The sequence below is a fragment of the Sciurus vulgaris genome (genome assembly GCF_902686455.1).
Source record: "Sciurus vulgaris genome assembly, chromosome: 14".
Classification (NCBI taxonomy): domain Eukaryota; kingdom Metazoa; phylum Chordata; class Mammalia; order Rodentia; family Sciuridae; genus Sciurus; species Sciurus vulgaris.
In genome coordinates, this window is record NC_136475.1 from 16175874 (window position 1) to 16192898 (window position 17025).

The 17025-nt window shown below is 38.5% G+C and overlaps 2 protein-coding genes across 9 annotated transcripts in view; both read right to left on the reverse strand.

The window, feature by feature from the left end:
- Positions 1-12426, reverse strand: part of IL18R1 (interleukin 18 receptor 1) — a 46619-nt gene extending 34193 nt beyond the window's left edge. Inside the window, exons 1-3 of one of the 4 annotated variants that reach the window (XM_079110268.1) lie at positions 10045-12417; positions 9805-9930; positions 3169-3254 (exon numbers count right to left, since the gene is read on the reverse strand). In XM_079110268.1, the coding sequence (XP_078966394.1) occupies positions 3169-3226 (58 nt within the window). In that variant the 5' untranslated portion in view covers positions 3227-3254; positions 9805-9930; positions 10045-12417. Of the gene's footprint in view, positions 1-3168; positions 3255-9804 lie in introns of all 4 variants that reach the window. The other 3 variants (XM_079110267.1, XM_079110270.1, XM_079110269.1) reach the window with 3 other exon arrangements.
- A 3120-nt stretch (positions 12427-15546) lies between these two features.
- Positions 15547-17025, reverse strand: part of IL1RL1 (interleukin 1 receptor like 1) — a 38152-nt gene continuing 36673 nt past the window's right edge. For all 5 annotated transcript variants that reach the window (XM_079110274.1, XM_079110275.1, XM_079110271.1 and 2 more), the window contains one exon: positions 15547-16061. In XM_079110274.1, coding sequence (XP_078966400.1) covers positions 15694-16061 — 368 coding nt within the window. In that variant the 3' untranslated portion in view covers positions 15547-15693. The remainder of the gene's footprint in view (positions 16062-17025) is intronic.

The following is a 17025-nucleotide window of genomic DNA, read 5'->3' on the forward strand; positions in this document are numbered from 1 at the left end:
GTGTGGCTAAAGGTTTATCAATTTTATTTGTTTTTTCGAAGAACCAACTATTTATTTTGTCAATTTTTTGTATAGTTTCTTTTGTTTCAATTTCGTTGATTTCAGCTCTGAGTTTAACTATTTCCTGTCTTCTGCTACTTTTGGTGTTGGTCTGTTCTTCTTTCTCTAGGGCTTTGAGCTGTAATGTTAGGTCGTTTATTTGTTGAGTTTTACTTCTTTTATTGAACGCACTCCATGAAATAAATTTTCCTCTAAGTACTGCTTTCATAGTGTCCTAGAGATTTTGATATGATGTTTCTTTGTTCTCATTTACCTCTAAGAATTTTTAAATTTCCTTCCTAATATCTTCTGTTATCCATTCATCATATAATAGCATATTGTTTAATCTCCAGGTGTTGGAGTAGTTTCTGTTTTTTACTCTTTCATTTATTTCTAACTTCAATCCATTATGATCTGATACCATACAAGGTAGTGTCTCTATATTCTTGTGTTTGCTAACATTAGCTTTGTGGCATAATATATGGTCTATTTTAGAGAAGGATCCATGTGCTGCTGAGAAGAAAGTGTATTCGCTCTTGGTTGAATGGTATATTCTATAAATGTCTGTTAAGTCTAAATTATTGATTGCATTATTGAGATCTATGGTTTCTTTGTTCAATTTTTGTTTGGAAGATATGTCCAGTGGTGAGAGAGGAGTGTTAAAATCACTTAGTATTATTGTGTGATGGTCTATTTGGTTTCTGAAATTGAGAAGGATTGTTTGACATACATGGATGAGCCACTGTTTGGGGAATAGATGTTTATGATTGCTATATCTTGCTGATTTATGCTTCCCTTAAGCAGTATGTAATGTCCTTCTTTATCCCTTCTGACTAGTTTTGGCTTGAAGTCCACATTATCTGAAATGAGGATGGATACTCCAGCTTTTTTGCTGAGTCCATGTGCATGGTATGTTTTTCCCCATCCTTTCACCTTTAGTCTATGGGTATCTTTTTCTATGAGGTGAGTCTCTTGCAGGCAACATATTGTTGGATCTTTCTTTTTAATCCAATCTGCCATTCTATGTCTTTTGATTGATGAATTCAGGCCATTAACATTCAGGGTTATTATTGAGATATGATTTGCTTTCCCGGTCATTTGGTTCATTTTTTAAATTTTATTTATTTATTTGTTTGACCCAACTTGGGTCCTCCTTTATTTGACAATTCCTTTAGGATAATTCCTCCCTTTGCTGATTTGCTTCTTTGTTTTTCATCTCTTCCTCATGGAATATTTTGCTGAGAATGTTCTGTAATGCTGGCTTTCTTTTTGTAAATTCTTTTAGCTTTTGTTTATCTTGGAAGGATTTTATTTCATTGTCAAATTTGAAGGTAAGTTTTGCTGGGTATAAGATTCTTGGTTAGCATCCATTTTCTTTCAGGGCTTGAAAAATGTTGTTCCAGGCCCTTCTAGCTTTTAGGGTCTGGATTGAAAAATCTGCTGATATCCGTATTGGTTTCCCCCTGAATGTAATTTGGTTCTTTTCTCTCACAGTCTTTAAAATTCTGTCTTTATTTTGTATGTTCGGTATTTTAATTACCTAACATTATAATATGCCTTGGTGTGGGTCTGTTGTAATTTTGTTTATTTGGAGTCCTATAAGCCTCTTGAACTTGATTTTCCATTTCATTCTTCAGATTTGGGAAATTTTCTGATATTATTTCTTTGAATAGATTGCTCATTCCTTTGGTTTGTTTCTCTAAGCCTTCCTCAATCCCAATAATTCTTAAATTTGGCCTTTTCATGATATCCCATAGTTCTTGGAGATTCTGTTCATGATTTCTTACCATCTTCTCTGTTTGGTCAACTTTGTTTTCAAGGTTAAATATTTTGTCTTCAATATCTGAGGTTCTGTCTCCAGGTGTTCTATCCTATTGGTTATGCTTTCTATGGAGTTCTTAATTTGGTTTATTGTTTCCTTCATTTCAAGGATTTCTGTTTGGTTTTTTTTCAGTATCTCTAACTCTTCATTGAAATGATCTTTTGCTTCCTGTATTTGCTCTTTTAACTGTCGATTGGTGCGATCATTTAATGCCTGCATTTGCTCTTTCATCTCATCATTCAATGCCTGCATTTGCTCTTTCATCTCATTGTTTGCTTCCCTGATCATTTTAATTATGTACATTCTGAACTCCCTTTCTGTCATTTCTTCTGCCATGTTGTCATTGGATTTTATTGATATAACATCTAGATTTGTTTGGGGCATTTTCTTCCCTTGTTTTCTCATATTGTTCAGGTATCTCCACTCAGTACTTTCTGTCAGATCATTTTATATCAGGAAGAGAGTACCTACTCTATTTCTTTAATGTTTGGAAAGTACTGCATTGTATGCCCTGGTGCCATTTATGTAAGCATACTCACGATTGGACCTGCATTATTTGAAAGTATCAACTAACTCTGCTATACCTTTGGCAATAATTTACCAAAGTAGGGTGTTTCCTTCTCCTAGACAATATATCCAGGCAAAGTCCCACTGCACCCTCCAAAGCCTGAGGGAAAATTTGCCATCCAATCATGGAACTCTTCTCCATAGAATGAGTTTTCAGAATCCCTTTCCTGCAAGGGGGTTGCAGGGGACTTAATCATTTTTAATAAGTTAGAAGTTGAACTTCACATTCACCTAGAAGCCTACTTGTCTCCCTAATCTAACCAGTCTCTTGTTTATTTTTTCTAGTCCTGATATTATTTTTAAATCTATAAGGTAGTTACTATTTCCTAAAGAATAAGATGAATTTCTCTAGGGAAGGAGTTAAATTGTACAAAACTTTCCAAAAAATCAATAATGAAGATAGTTACTTCCTCCTCAGTTTCAAATAACATGAACCAAAGTTTCTTCTCAAATGTAATTTACTTCAGGACACAAGTGTTTACAAGCTTGGAGAACTAAGTCCTTTCTTTTTTAATAATAGCATATTAATTCATCTTTTTTACTTGGTTCCATTACTATGGATCTTTTATTCTCTAATGTAGAGACACAGAATAGTTGTCAACTTTCTAAAGTAGAATATTAAATCAATACATTTTAGTAAACTCAGCATTTTTAGTAACCATGTGCACAAAGAATGCCAAAATTTTGACATTCCCTCTAGTACTGTCAAAGTATGTTTGTGAATTATTAAAATCACTTACCTGAGTTGCTTTTAACCACAAGAAACAAAAGAGTCATGAATAACTCTCCACAATGCATGTTTATGCTTCTGCATCAAATGGTTTCTCTGAAACAGATTAAGATAGCTTTGTCAAAAATTTAATAAAATCATACCTATCTTATGAAGGTTTTAAAAAATCATGGGACACAAATTTTTAAACACAGCCCAGAAGATTTTTAAATCCCTTAAATTCTCAGATCTTTCAGCTGTGGCGAATGAATGAAATGTCAAGGCAATTAATCTTGCCTTCCAGAAGAAATCATTAACAATACAACTTTCTAATTCAACAAAATTCAAGCTAAAATTAGTCTTTTAGACCCGATCTACTAAGTCCTGCCTCCAAAGTCAAAGTTAAGGACAATATTTCTAGAAAAATCAACCATTCCACAAATGGAAAATCGGGCATGTAGGGTAAGACATGTACTGCAGTTGCATACATGGATCTTTTATTCTCTAACTTAGAGACAACCAAATAGTTGTCAACTTTCTAAAAAAGAATATTAAATAAATACATTTTAGTAAACTCAGCATTTTTAGAAACTGCGTGTACAAAGAATGCCAATATTCCATTAGGAACCTGTGTGTGCGAGTGCAGGAACGCAGGTGCACATTAGACAGCTTTTTACCAATAGAAATAATACCCAAAATAATCAACTTATAAAAGAAAAAGGTACTTTTGCTCTTGGTTATAGGGGTTTCAGCCTACCATCAGTTGACCCCAATGTTTTTAGGCCTGTAGTGAAGCAGCACGTCATGATGGGGGACACATTGGTGAAGCAAAAATGATCACTTCATGACCAGGGCACAAAAAAGAGAAAGAGAAAGCAGTCAGCGTCCCACTATGCCCACAAGGGTACACCCCCAATAACCTACAGACTTCCACTAGGCTCCGCTTCCTAGTTTCCCCCACCCCCCAAGCCACCACTCTGGGGATGAAGTCTTTAACACACAGGCCTTTGGAGGATGCGAGAAACTTTTCTGATCATGATTTATAATTCAATTTTCATTGGTGGGTTGAATTTTTAAAAACCAACCTTCCTTCTTCAATATACAGTTTCATAAGTCTGAGAGCTAAGCCTATTTTGTTTACCAGTAAAGTCTGGCACAGTGTCTCGTGCATAGTGAGCAAGCGCTCACGAGCACCTGTCACTGAAGACACCTGTGTGTACCGTGGGCTTGTCTTCCTACTCAAATGCCCACAGGTGTTGAGCTTAGGGAAACAGAGACTAAGAGATCTCCCTACTCTCCAGAGCCCTCCTTAGACTGACCATGACCTAGCGTAACTGAGATCTGCATTGAACTTTGATCCTAGGACACCCTGGCCTTCACCTTTTTAATTAGAAAATTTAGAAAACAGAGTGTCAGAAGAATTTTCCTCACTGGAGACCAAGTCCAAATATTTCATAAATAACCCCATGTTTCTTGTTTACTAAAAACCTCGCTGCTTCCATCTCAGTGACACACCAGATGAAGGGAACACAATGTGATAAAACGGCTTGGTCTCATGGACACACAAACACCAGCTGGCAGTCTAATTTGACGAGACCTGAGTTCTCCACGCTTGCAGCAGTATTAGCTAACGAAGCTGCCTAATGTTTATGAAGACGTTGGGGTACATGGCAGACTCTCAACTAGAATAATGTTCCTTTTTCCAACTTTCACTCACCTCCCATCCAAAACAAAAGGAAAGCTACTCATTCCTGAATCCTAGAAAAAGTTTAATAATGAAGCTGCCAAGATACTTATGCAAATCCTTACCTGTAAAATCAGCAAACATTTGGTGGAATTTCCAAGAGCTACACATCAATAAAGGCAAAAGGAATATATATGTATGGAAAGTACCAACTGTTCATAATCGGATTATGAAATCTCCCCATCGCCCCTGCCAGCCACACACACACATTTTATCATTCACTCTGTCTATTCTTATATCTTGGGTAGAATGAAAGTATTGTTTCCTTTATGTCACTTCTCTGGTGAAGGCTGATGTAACCTTGTAAAGGGCACCAATTTTTTTTTTTTTTTTTTTTATGATTTTAGGTTTTCAATGTGGTCTACCAATGGATAAAGTTATGAGATTTTGATTTTTTTTTTCATCCTGGGACTTGAAGCCAGGGGTACGCTTTAGTTCTTTCTTTTTTTTTTTTTTTTGTTTTTTTTTGTTTTGTTTTGTTTTGTTTTGTTTTGTTTTGATACAGGGCCTCACTAAATTGCTAAGGCTGACCTTGAACTTGCAATCCTCCTGTCTCAGCCTCCCGAGTCCCTGGGATAATAGATGTGTGCCACACACATACAAACTATGAGATTCTGATTAGTTATTTGTTTCAATATGAAGCATGTTAGGATCCTATTATACAAAAAATAGCTGATATTCACACAGCTCTGTGTGTGTGGTTATGTGTACATTAAACATTTAATGTACTTGTTAAGTTGTAGATATGAAATTAAGAAGTTAATATTTTATTAAACAATGAATTCATCTCCAGAAAAATAACTATACTGAGAAATGTGATTGATACACTAGCAAGTATTAATAAAATAAATGTACGAGACTATAAATATTAAATTTGTCACATAGGAATTTTTCATTTTTTTCTTTTTTTTTTTTTTTGGTAACTTTTTTCTTTAATTTTTTTCTGATTTTTTTAAAGCAATATATGCCTAACATAGAATGCTTACAAAATGAAGACTAAAAGAAACTAATACAATATTTTGCATTTTAAAATATTTTCTGGGTATTTTAAGGGGAACTCTTTTTTTTTTTTTTTCCTTGGCGGTGCTGGGGATTGAACCCAGCAAGGCAAGCACTCTACCGACTGAGCTATCTCCCCAGCCCCATTTCTGTGTATTTTAAAATAAATAAATGATATTTAATTAATTTAATATCCTGCATTTCTATTTCATATTACATAGTGAGCAGTTTCCTATATCAGACTGTTCTTTGTTAACACTATTTCAATTGCCACCAAACATTTTCTCTTCTGAACATTTGATTCTTTACAATATGAATTACACTGTGAAATAACTCCATGACCATCCTCGCATGACCTGACCCTTGCAAGTGACTCAGTTTTTTGGAACTAGCCCTCTGGTATCTGCTGGAAGGACGGGAATATCCATTTTCTTTCACCAGTGAGAGGACCTCAGGCAAGCTGCTTATCCTCTCCGTGCCCCAATTTCTTTGTCCCTACAAGGAGACAGCAATACTATCTCTTGGAGCTGATGGTAAGTTACATGCATCATTACTGCAAATGTCTGGAGAATAATAAATACCACTTAAATGTTAGCAATGATTATTTGTATTTCTCATAATTGACATGACAGAATGTGAATGAGCACAATACATTTGAAACATTATCAATCATACTGCTTAGCCACATTCCAGAAGTGTTGCAATAATTCATACACCTTCCTTCACAGTGCAAGACTGTTTCCATTCACCACACCCAGGAAAGCACTGAGCAGGAACGCACTGAGCACTGAACCAGGTACTCAGTATGGAAAGATGGTACCTTGTTGGTTTCTGAATCTGCATTTCTTATTAATGAGGTCAATCTTAACCATGCGTTATTAGCCCTTTTATTTCTGTGTTTACGAACCACTTCTTCATATCCATTGCTCAGTTCTCAGATGCTTAGTGTTTTGTCCAATTTGTTTAGTTCACTTTTAATTCCTCTTTTAATGCGCTAATAAATGGAAGATTTTATATTGATGCCATCAAACCAAGCATATTTTTTTTTTACTTTGTGGTTTTTCTATTACTTTTAAATATAGATGATTCCTCTTCTTGCAGTTGTAAAAAGATGATTATCTCTATTTTCTTCATTTTTATGGCCTGATTTTTAAAATTTAACTTTTTAAAAGTTCACTGGATTAATTTTCATGTGTAGTATGAAGACAAGGTTAATTAATCTTACTTTTCCAAAATAGCTACAATTAATTTTCTATCATTAGTTCAATAGTCCTGTTTTTCCATTAAAGTTTTTTGCTAGCAGGTTATAATGTACAGGTCCCTAAGGACTCTATGGAAAATCTAGCACATGGCATGCTTGCTCAAGTTCAAATATATGTGCACGTGCACACACACTCACACACATATCACTCTCTTTTCTCCCTTCGTTTTCTCTGTATAGCAATTAACACTAACTGACATATGTTACAGACATTGTGTCTGCTTACTGATTTATTATTTGCTGAATTAATGAATGCATTAATTTCTTAAAATATATAGAATTTGGAGTTCATGTGATCATCTGATCCATTAGCACATGTTCGTGGTTTTCTACTTTTTAAGTCATGACATCTTGAAAAGAATGTTTTTACCTCAAAATATGATGTCCAGGGTGCTAGATCTCACCTGGAACTGGTAAAAACAGTAATGAAGCCTGGGGTTCACCCGCCTGCCTGGGAATTCCCCGTCTGTATGCTTGGGAATCCTGAGTCACCAAAACTTCCCAGGTGATTCTAATGCAAAGCCAAGGGTGAGAGCCACTGATTTACTGGACATTTTCATATATGTAGAGAAGTAACATCATATATATATATATATAAAATATATATTACATATATTTTATTTAATATATGATACATATATTAAATAAAATATACATTATATTTAATGCATGCATATAACTAATGTAAAATTTAAGTATAAAATAAATATGTGCCTGTCTGTATATGTGTGCATATAAAGAATAGTCACACACTTACCCGAATCATCTAGTGGCATAAATTTTTTCTAAATTGTGTGACCTAGGGAGAAGTTCAATTGCAAACATTTCTGTCCCCCAAGGCAACCCTACCCTGAAGAAACTGACCATTCTCAAGAATAAAATAATTCAAAGAAATCCATAAATGTCAGGCTATTACAAGTCTTTCTAATGAGGGACCTGAGACTCAATGGAAGTGAATTTAGCTTAAGGCTAGCTTCATTGACTCACACAGAAATAAATGCAAATTGCCTTGATGCCGGATTCTCATTAGCAAGACATATAATCGAGTTCCTCCTGAGATGAACTGCCTTGACAAACATCATAACATCAGTGTTTTCTTTTTCTCTTATTTATTTATTTATTTTCATTGCAGAAGGTCAAACTTGGGCACTCACGCATGCTAGGCAAGGGGTCTAACACTGACCTGCACCTGCATCCCACCAGTGACTATTTTCCCTATGTGCAATGGAAGGAAAGGCAAGGCAAGGAAAATCATTGCCACCTCATAGTTTCATCTCACAATTATCTGTTACTTTTCTCTTCGTGCTTTTCCCTACAACTCCCCACTCCTCCCAGTCACTAGGAAACTATAGTCCTTGCAATGTGGTTAAAAGACTGGCTTCTCAAGGAAGCTAAGTACTACTGCTCACATGGGCACAGCCTTGTACAGGCTCATTGCAGAGGGCATTTCCATGCCTCCTGAACCAGCCTTCGCTCCCTGGTGAGGTCCTGGAGAGCAACACCTGCACAACTGCAGTTCCTCAAATCTACTCCTTGGGGTCCATCCAGGCTCTCGGGTTGAGAGGAGTTCCCCAGGCCCCAGTTGTGTGTGCGGCATAAAATGGGTGTTCGCAGAGGACCCCAGAATGGAGCAAGGGAAGTCAGTGGAATTACTACAGTATTCTCTGATCTCTACCCCCGAGTGACCTCTGCCAATCATTAACCGTTCTGATAACTGGAGTGCAACCTACTAGGTGTTCTAACTTCTAGAGACCCCACAGATTAAAGACAAAGTTTTGGAATCAGGAGTAAAACTGGGACCTGCTACTTCATAGCGGTGAAAAAGACCTCCTTTGAAAATAAGGGCAGCTTCCTAATTGGTTTTCTGCAACCTGTATTTCCTCAAACTGTCAGTAGAGGCAGAAGGAAAAGCTAGGTCCCTCCACTCAGGGGTGCCAGGAAACTGAGACGGACATGTTTCTGATTTACAAAGCCTAGTTATAGTTATAGTATCTATACACGTCCTGCCTTTTGTCCCACTCTGCCTTCTTGTCTCTTATAAAATCTTTCCATGCCCCTAACTCCCCTGAAGATGGAGCTGAGTCAGAAAGCTTTTCTCCATCTTCCTCAAAGCTGGCTTTGAAAAAACCATTCCTTTCCTTGCCAATCTACCTCCAGATTTTTCAGAGGAGCAACAAACTATAAAGCCATTCCCTTGAATAAAAGCTGGCTATCCCTGGATAAATTGCTAAATCTCTTTGTACTTTGATCCTCCTCCCTTTTATTAAATGTGAGAAAACCGCCTACTTCGTTTGGCCTCTGCAAGGCTTAAGTGACTACAAGAAAAGTTTTCTATACTGTGTCAGGCATACAGTAAGCGCTTAATAAATTGTGATCACTTACTTCTGTTCTCACCTCTACAGAAAAGAATTCACAATGTCTTCATTTCTAAAAATCGTACTATCAGTGAGAGTTGATGCTGTCTCGCCGATTATTCACAGGTACACACACACACACACACACAGAGAGAGAGAGAGAGAGAGAGAGAGAGAGAGAGAGAGAGAGAGAGAGAGAGAGACACTTAATGGATCTTGTTTGCAGATCCCGGACCCTGAGTCTGAGGGACTCTGCTCCAGGAGGCTGGGAACAACCAGGACGCGGCATGCCTGGCGCGGGCGCATTACCTTCAGGGGGGTGTCCCCGAGGCTGGGGCGCAGGCGTTTGTCCCTCTTTCGCACCGATCCTCGCTGCGAGGCGGCATTCACACAGCAGGTAAGAAAAGGTGATCCCCTGCTTGGAGCCCCGGGCAGCTGTGAAATTGGAAAGAGGCGCGGCTGCGGGGCGGGACAGAGAGTGATCGACGAGATAAGGGAACCCGAGAGAGTTACAAGCACACAACCGGGGCGTGGAAACGGGGGACCGACCGAAAGTGAAAAAGAAAAGGCGCCGTGCGGCCCTGGCTGTGAGACCGGGTCGGCGGAGGCCGCGGTGCGCGCTGCCGCGGGAGGACCCCAGGTCGCGGGGGTGCTCCAGGCGCAGGGCGCGGTGGGTCGCCGGATGCCCCCGGAGGTGGGGTGCTCCGGGTCTGCGGCGCTCGCTCTGGAGCCACCGGGTTTGCGGGGTGTCGGATCAGGGTGAGCCGCGCGCTCCTGGCAGCGAGACCCGGAACGGTTCCTTTACTCAGGTGCCCGCTTGCGACGTCCCGGCGATGGGCGCAGCGGGAAAATCCCGGATCGCTCTATGATCCAGCGCACAGTCGCAGCCTCCACGCGGTGGCGTCCTTCGACTCCGGAGGCCCCGGGCGGCGGTGGTGCCACCTGCAGAGCCTGGAGGTGGCGCGCCCGGGCCGCTTTTGCGCACCCTTCAGGCAGGAGGGCGCAGCAATCAGCTTACTTGGAGGAGCAAGGGCACCTGTACCCCTGTGCTGTGTCCTCATTTCAGAGGAAGAGGCTGGGGTAGGGCCTGGGAAAGGAAGCGTTACCCGCAGCCCCGCCAGGAACCCTGCCTGGATCCCCCATGACCAGTGTCCTCCCGCATGAGAAATAGGCGGGTGATGGGAAAATGAACTCCATGTAGTTTGATCAAACTGGGAAGAAGCAGCCAGATTGCTTCTCCTCCGGTCCCACAGAAGTTGTTCCAATTTAAAGAAACAAAATCCAGGCCATACACACGTGTAGATTTAGCCAGAGAACATATCTGTCACAATTTTCTTGACTTTTATCCTCAGAATGAGGAAATCCAGGAGCTCAGAAGGATGTCTGAGAGCAGAGTCCCTAGGCCACTGAAGGCTCCCTGAGCCAAAGTGTGGAGGGGTTGTTGTCTCAGGAGCTCAGGTCGAACCCCAGCGTTCTGCCTGGGGTGAGGGATGGGGATGCCCTACTGGGAAGTAATATAGAGGGGTGCAGAGTTGCTGATTTGAGACTTTAAGTCGTTCAGAAGAAAGGAGGCTGAAGAATAGTGCTTCCACATACTTATGATACCTCCGTTTTCAAACGAAAATGAAGAGGGCCACCCATGGCTAGCAGGGAAGAGGTTTAATGGAACAGCAACTTTCATTCTTTCTGTTTCCAAATTACCATATAAAAATAGAAAAATGTAGATATTGCAATAAATGCAAAAGAATAAAACATAAGCATCCAACAAAATTCATCACCCTGTTTTGGGTTAATAATACCCAAGGATAGGAAGGAATGTTTCCTTTTTAATCTGATAATATCTACAAAAAACCAATAACTTCATAATTATTGGGGAAGAATTTTGCTTTTTCCTAAGATTGGGAACAAGATAAGAATGTCAGCTTTCAACTAGGATTAATGTTTTAGAATAGGGGAAGAAATGGAAACAGAAGACATAAAGATTGAAAAGGAAGAAGCAAAAGTACTGGTGCTAATGTAAGATGTGTTTGTATGTAGATCATCTTTTGAAATATACCAAGATAAATAAGTAAACTATTCAGTGAGTTTAGCAAGATCATGAGATACAAGGTCAATACAGAAAACTCATTTGTGATTATATATACTCCTGATAGAAATCTGAAAAGCTAAACGTATTAAGAATACCAGTGACAAGAATATTAAAAATCAAAACATACATTCTTCAAAGATATGTAAGCTATTTACTATGAAAATTGTAAAATATTGCTGAAAGAAATGAAAGAATAATATAAACAGAGGGTATACCATATTCATGGATTGAATTGTCATTATTGTTAAGACATATATACAGTTGGTACAAAATATGTTTTAGGCTCCTTCTGTTATAGAGTCTATATATATAAATCCCAGGAGGAATTTTCATGGAAACTCAGAAGCTACTTCTAAATACATATGAAACCTGCAAATGATCTCGAATTATTAGATCGATCTTGCAAAAGAACAAAGTTAAGGTATTTTACACTCACTTGGTTTATAACAAGGAAATAATAACCATTATAGTATGATATTTACAGAAGCTCATAAGTACAAAATAGAAAGTAGAATAATATACCTACACATGAAAAGCAGTTGATTATAGATCAATGTACCATGTCAATTCAATGGGAAGAAAATTGTTTTCTCAGATGTTACTGGAATGACTGGGTATCTTTGTAGGGTTAAACAAAAGAATTCATCCCTTATATCATTCTACACATAATATTAATTCATGATAAGCCACTAAACATTAAAGTTAGAATCATAAATATTTCATAAAAACACATAGGAGACTATGTCCTTTTGAAAGGTTAAAAAAACTTAGGATATAAACAACACCATATAAGACAAATTTATTTATGGAATGTCATTAAAATTTAAAATGTCTGCTAATCATCAATGCCATAAAAAAAAAAAAAAAAAAAAAAAAAACAGAAAAATTTCTCACCTTCCATCTCTCCAGCAACGAGGTTGTATCCACAATATATAAGTTTTATATCTCATCAATGTGAAAAGAAACATCAAAATTTAAATTTAAATAGGGCAAAAGATTTTACCCTCACCGAATAAGAAGTGAAAAAGATATAACATCATTAATTGTCGGAGAACTGCAAATTAAGACCACAATGAGATTCACTAACCACTAAATTAAACAATACCAATCGTTGGTGAGGCAGCAGAGTACCAGAGGTCTCATTGACTAGTGGGAATAGATAATGGCATGATTCATTTGCAAAATAATTTGTCAGTTTCTTAAAAAGTTAAACATAGAATTACCCAGTCCTTGCTTCTAAGTACTAAACAAAAAGAAGTAAAAAAATATGCCCACAAGAATATCCATGGAGAACCATGTTATAATAGCCATAAATGGGAAATAGCCCCACAAGTCCATCAACAAGAAAATTACTAAGCAAATTCCTGTATAGCCATACTGTGGAATATGACTCAGCAATATAAAGAAACAAACTATGAACCAATGCAAAACATGGATAAATCTTGAAAATGTTATGTTGTAGAAGAAACCAGATCCACTATCACGTAAGTGTGTCGATACAATATGTTGGTCTGACAAGTCTGAACATGATTTGTCTCTGGGGAAGGAAAGGAATTGACAGAAATGCACAATGAAACTTCCTGGGGTGACAAATATTCGTTTTGTTTTGGGTGGTAACCACATAAGTGTGTTCAGCTGTCAAAACTCACTGACCTGAATACTTAGGGTATGTGTTTTATGAGTAGAAACTTGACTCAATTAAACAAATTCTTTGTGTTTTTGTAATTCACAGATATTTTCACCACAATCAGATGGTTGACACCCAACCAGCTTGGGCTGAATTCATTTTATTTATGCTACTTTGTGTGACTCTATTACCTCTATCATATAGAGCTAGAAACCGAGTGAAATTAGAGGTAGTGGTGGCAGGAGAATCCAGGTCTCCGGTAGTTTTCTGATCTCATTGTGAGCATTGCAACTTGGAATTAGGAGCTCCTGGAACTAAGAAAACCCTGGGGGTTATTTTCTCTATCTTTTCATTCTTTCAGCTGCAGAAACTGAGCCCCATAGAGCTCAGGTGTCTTTCCTAAATTTAGGAAAGAGTGTGAGAGAAAACGAACTCAGCGGTGTCAGCATTTCCCCTGAGGCCAGCCCTAACTGGGGTGTGCCAAGTGTTTCCTCTTCCCTACAAGTTTCCATAGCAGGCTCCCAGCACTATAAGAGCATGCGCAGAGTGTGCTTAACTCCCTCCTTAGCATTCCTCCCTTGCCCTTCCCAAGGAGATATTCTGCACACATTCAGAAAATGTAAATATTTGTCGAATGTTTGCAAAGGAGCTCATCATATAGAGATGTAAGACACATTCAAAATTAAGAGTCAAAAACAAATATATTGCAGAACCAAGAAAGAGATCATCAACTGTATGTTAAGACGTCCTATATACTTAAGGTAGAAAGAGCCCAAATTTATCACCAGGTTTTCAAAAAACTGTTGTATAGAGGGAAATAAAATCGGTTTCAAAATTGCCCATGTCCATACATCAAACAACACGCCTATCATTTTAGATGGGTGGGGAAGCAGGGATAAAGGTACATCTATTCCCAATAATGACACAGCGGAGAATTTATTTTTTGGAGGTCTTGTTCAAGAGGTGTCACAGAACATAATCAGCATTATGAGAAACACAGGGAGGCTTCATAATTACAACAGTCACCATTTATGGAATTCTTCCTGCAGTGCAAATACTTTTTTGTTTTTAGCACAGAAATCCAAAGTGTTTGGTATTGTAACATTTATATTACCTAAGGAAACTAAGTAAGATTTGACAAAAGTAAGGAACTTCCTTGTGGTCATGTTCCAGGTGGATCTAAAACAGGATGATTTGTTCATTTCAAATTCTATGATGTAAATGAATCAGATATGCAGTATGCTTTGCACTGGCCAATTTGTTGGTAATGCAATAAAATCAGATGTTGCCAGATAAAAGCAGAACAATCTACCAGGGTAGGGTGGTCATATTTAGTACATAAAAATGCAGGATTTTTTGCATTTGGAGCAAAGTTTGAATTTCATATCAACTTCAGATGAAATTTCATCCTTTGCATTTAACTTTAACTGGTGTTCTCTGTTTTATCTGACAACCCAATCTCAAGGTACAGGTGAAGAGTATAGGGTACCGAGAAATAAGAGTAACTCTATATGCTTTAGACAACTACCTGGGCATATGACTTATTTCTAGCCAGGATACTGAAAGGTGTCACAGTGAGTTCAAGATGACATTTCCTGACAAGAGTCTGTAGTTCAGCTTTCTTTTGCCAGTTGAATATGAAAATTTTTTAAATTAGAAAAACACTTACCAAAAATAATCTTAAGATCATGAATGATTTTTATTAATTTCCTGTTTTATATTTGCTGTTCTTCCATAATATGCTTCTGTCTACTTTGATAAAAAGAAAATAGTATTACTGAAGAGAATCAAAATGTGAAAAACTTCAGAAATGAAAAAATTTGATTTTAATGTCAATTTGGATAAGGTATTCCAATATAAATTGGGAATTAGATAGTAGGGCTGAACATTTATTAAATAAAATAGAATAAATTGTGGCACTATGGGAACAAAGATTTACTACTGATGTTTTGCCTGGGGATCAGAATATTCTTTTTTTTTTTCCCCAGAACTGAGGATCAAACCAGGGGCATTTTATTGCCATTCTACATTCCCAGCCCTTTTTATTTCTAATTTTGAGACGAAGTCTTGCTAAGTTGCCCAGGATGGCCTTAAACTTGCTATCCTCCTATCTCAGTCTCCTGAGTCTGTTATTACAGGTATGTGCCACTATACCCGCTCTTAAGAGTGTTCCTTGAGATAACACCAAAATTAGCTCTAAAACTTCCAGTTTGACGTTCAAAATTACTGACGATGAATGAGATAAAGAACTGGAAAACAAAGAATCAAAAGCATTGTGGCAGGGAAAAATCCTAGACCATAATAGAATAAAACCAAGTGGGGGGAGTGGATTAGGAAAATTGCAGTAAAGTTACTAGCTGGAGCCTGAGGGATGACTACCCTGGACATTCCTCCTCCTCACACTTGAGAAGCCCAGAAGCCAGAAGAGCTGCCATCTCAGATGTGCTTGTGCATCAGAGTGAGCACTCGTACCCCAAGGCGCTCAGGAAGCTACTGTGGAAGGCTTGCCGGGGAGTCTGATTGGCACAGGCATCTGGTACCTCACATGCTTCCAGAAGCTGGAATTCAGAGACCGCTTGTTGGCCACATGATCTTCCCTCCACTTGATGGTGCCCTGCACTTTCACAAGGTGCTTGAGGGAATCTTGAAGGCCCTCAACCTGCAGTCCACCTGTCTCTCCCGGAGCCCCCATCTCTATAAGGATCACCTTGGAGTCGTTCTGGATGAGGGCGCTGTGCAGGGCAATCTCCTGCTCGTAGGCAAACTCCTTGCTGAGCGTGACGTGAGGCGTCAGGATAAACATGTGCCGCCTGCTCTTTCGTAGGTGGGTTTCCACAGCGGTGGCTGCATCTGGTCAGGTAAGAAATATATTGGGTTCTCCTGTCATTGTCTTTTCCATAGTCTAATAAATGGCGGATCACAGATGTTCTGAACATTAAAAATATTCTTATTGTTGTAATCTGCTGTGAGATTCTGATCACTGATCAAATAACTTATTCAGAAAGTGAAAATGAACTTGGATAGAGAACCCCATTTTTTTCTTCTTTTTTTCCTTCATCATAAAAATATCCACCGAGGCCCTCTTTTTTACCCAGGTAAATCAATTCTAACCGAAACAGTTCTTCCAGCGAATTGGGGTTGTGGACATATCTCACCCTTCTGCTTCAAGGGAGATGTAGAATTCAGTTCCATTAGAATTTTCTTCTTAGATTGGTAGAATCTTAGAATATGTGTGCATGTGTTTTAAAGGGGCTTAACATATTAACTCACATAGGGGAGAGTACACTCTCAGGAAGCCCTGTCCCCACCCTGAACTGACCCAAGTCTCTAGGGAAGTCCTAGCTCCACTTCACACCCCAGTCATCTCTGTTTTAGGAACTGATTTGATCCAGACTTCTAGAGAAATCTTAAGGACAATTAGAACTTCCTCCAAGTCAGTGTCTAAGGAGCATCAACACCACGGTGACTTAATTAGCTTGGAGTAGACTTAGACATAACATATAAAGTACCCAGTTCTCACTGCGGTCGGTGAAAGTACACTAAGGAAACACCACCATGAACAAAGCAACTCAAGATTTTTTTTTTACAGTAGTGACTAAAGGCTGCAAATTTATGCAGTCTGAAGTCAGAAAATAAAGGTGAGATATTGTCAAATGAAGATGGTGAATTCAGATCCTCCACCCTGGATGAAGGGGGTGCAGAAGGGCCACAGAGGGGGTGAATGGAAGATAGCGAGCGTGAGAATTAACACGAAGCCAGTCGTGATGTTTTTCTAAGGGAGGAAGGGACTTCAGTGGTATTCTGTGGACTTATT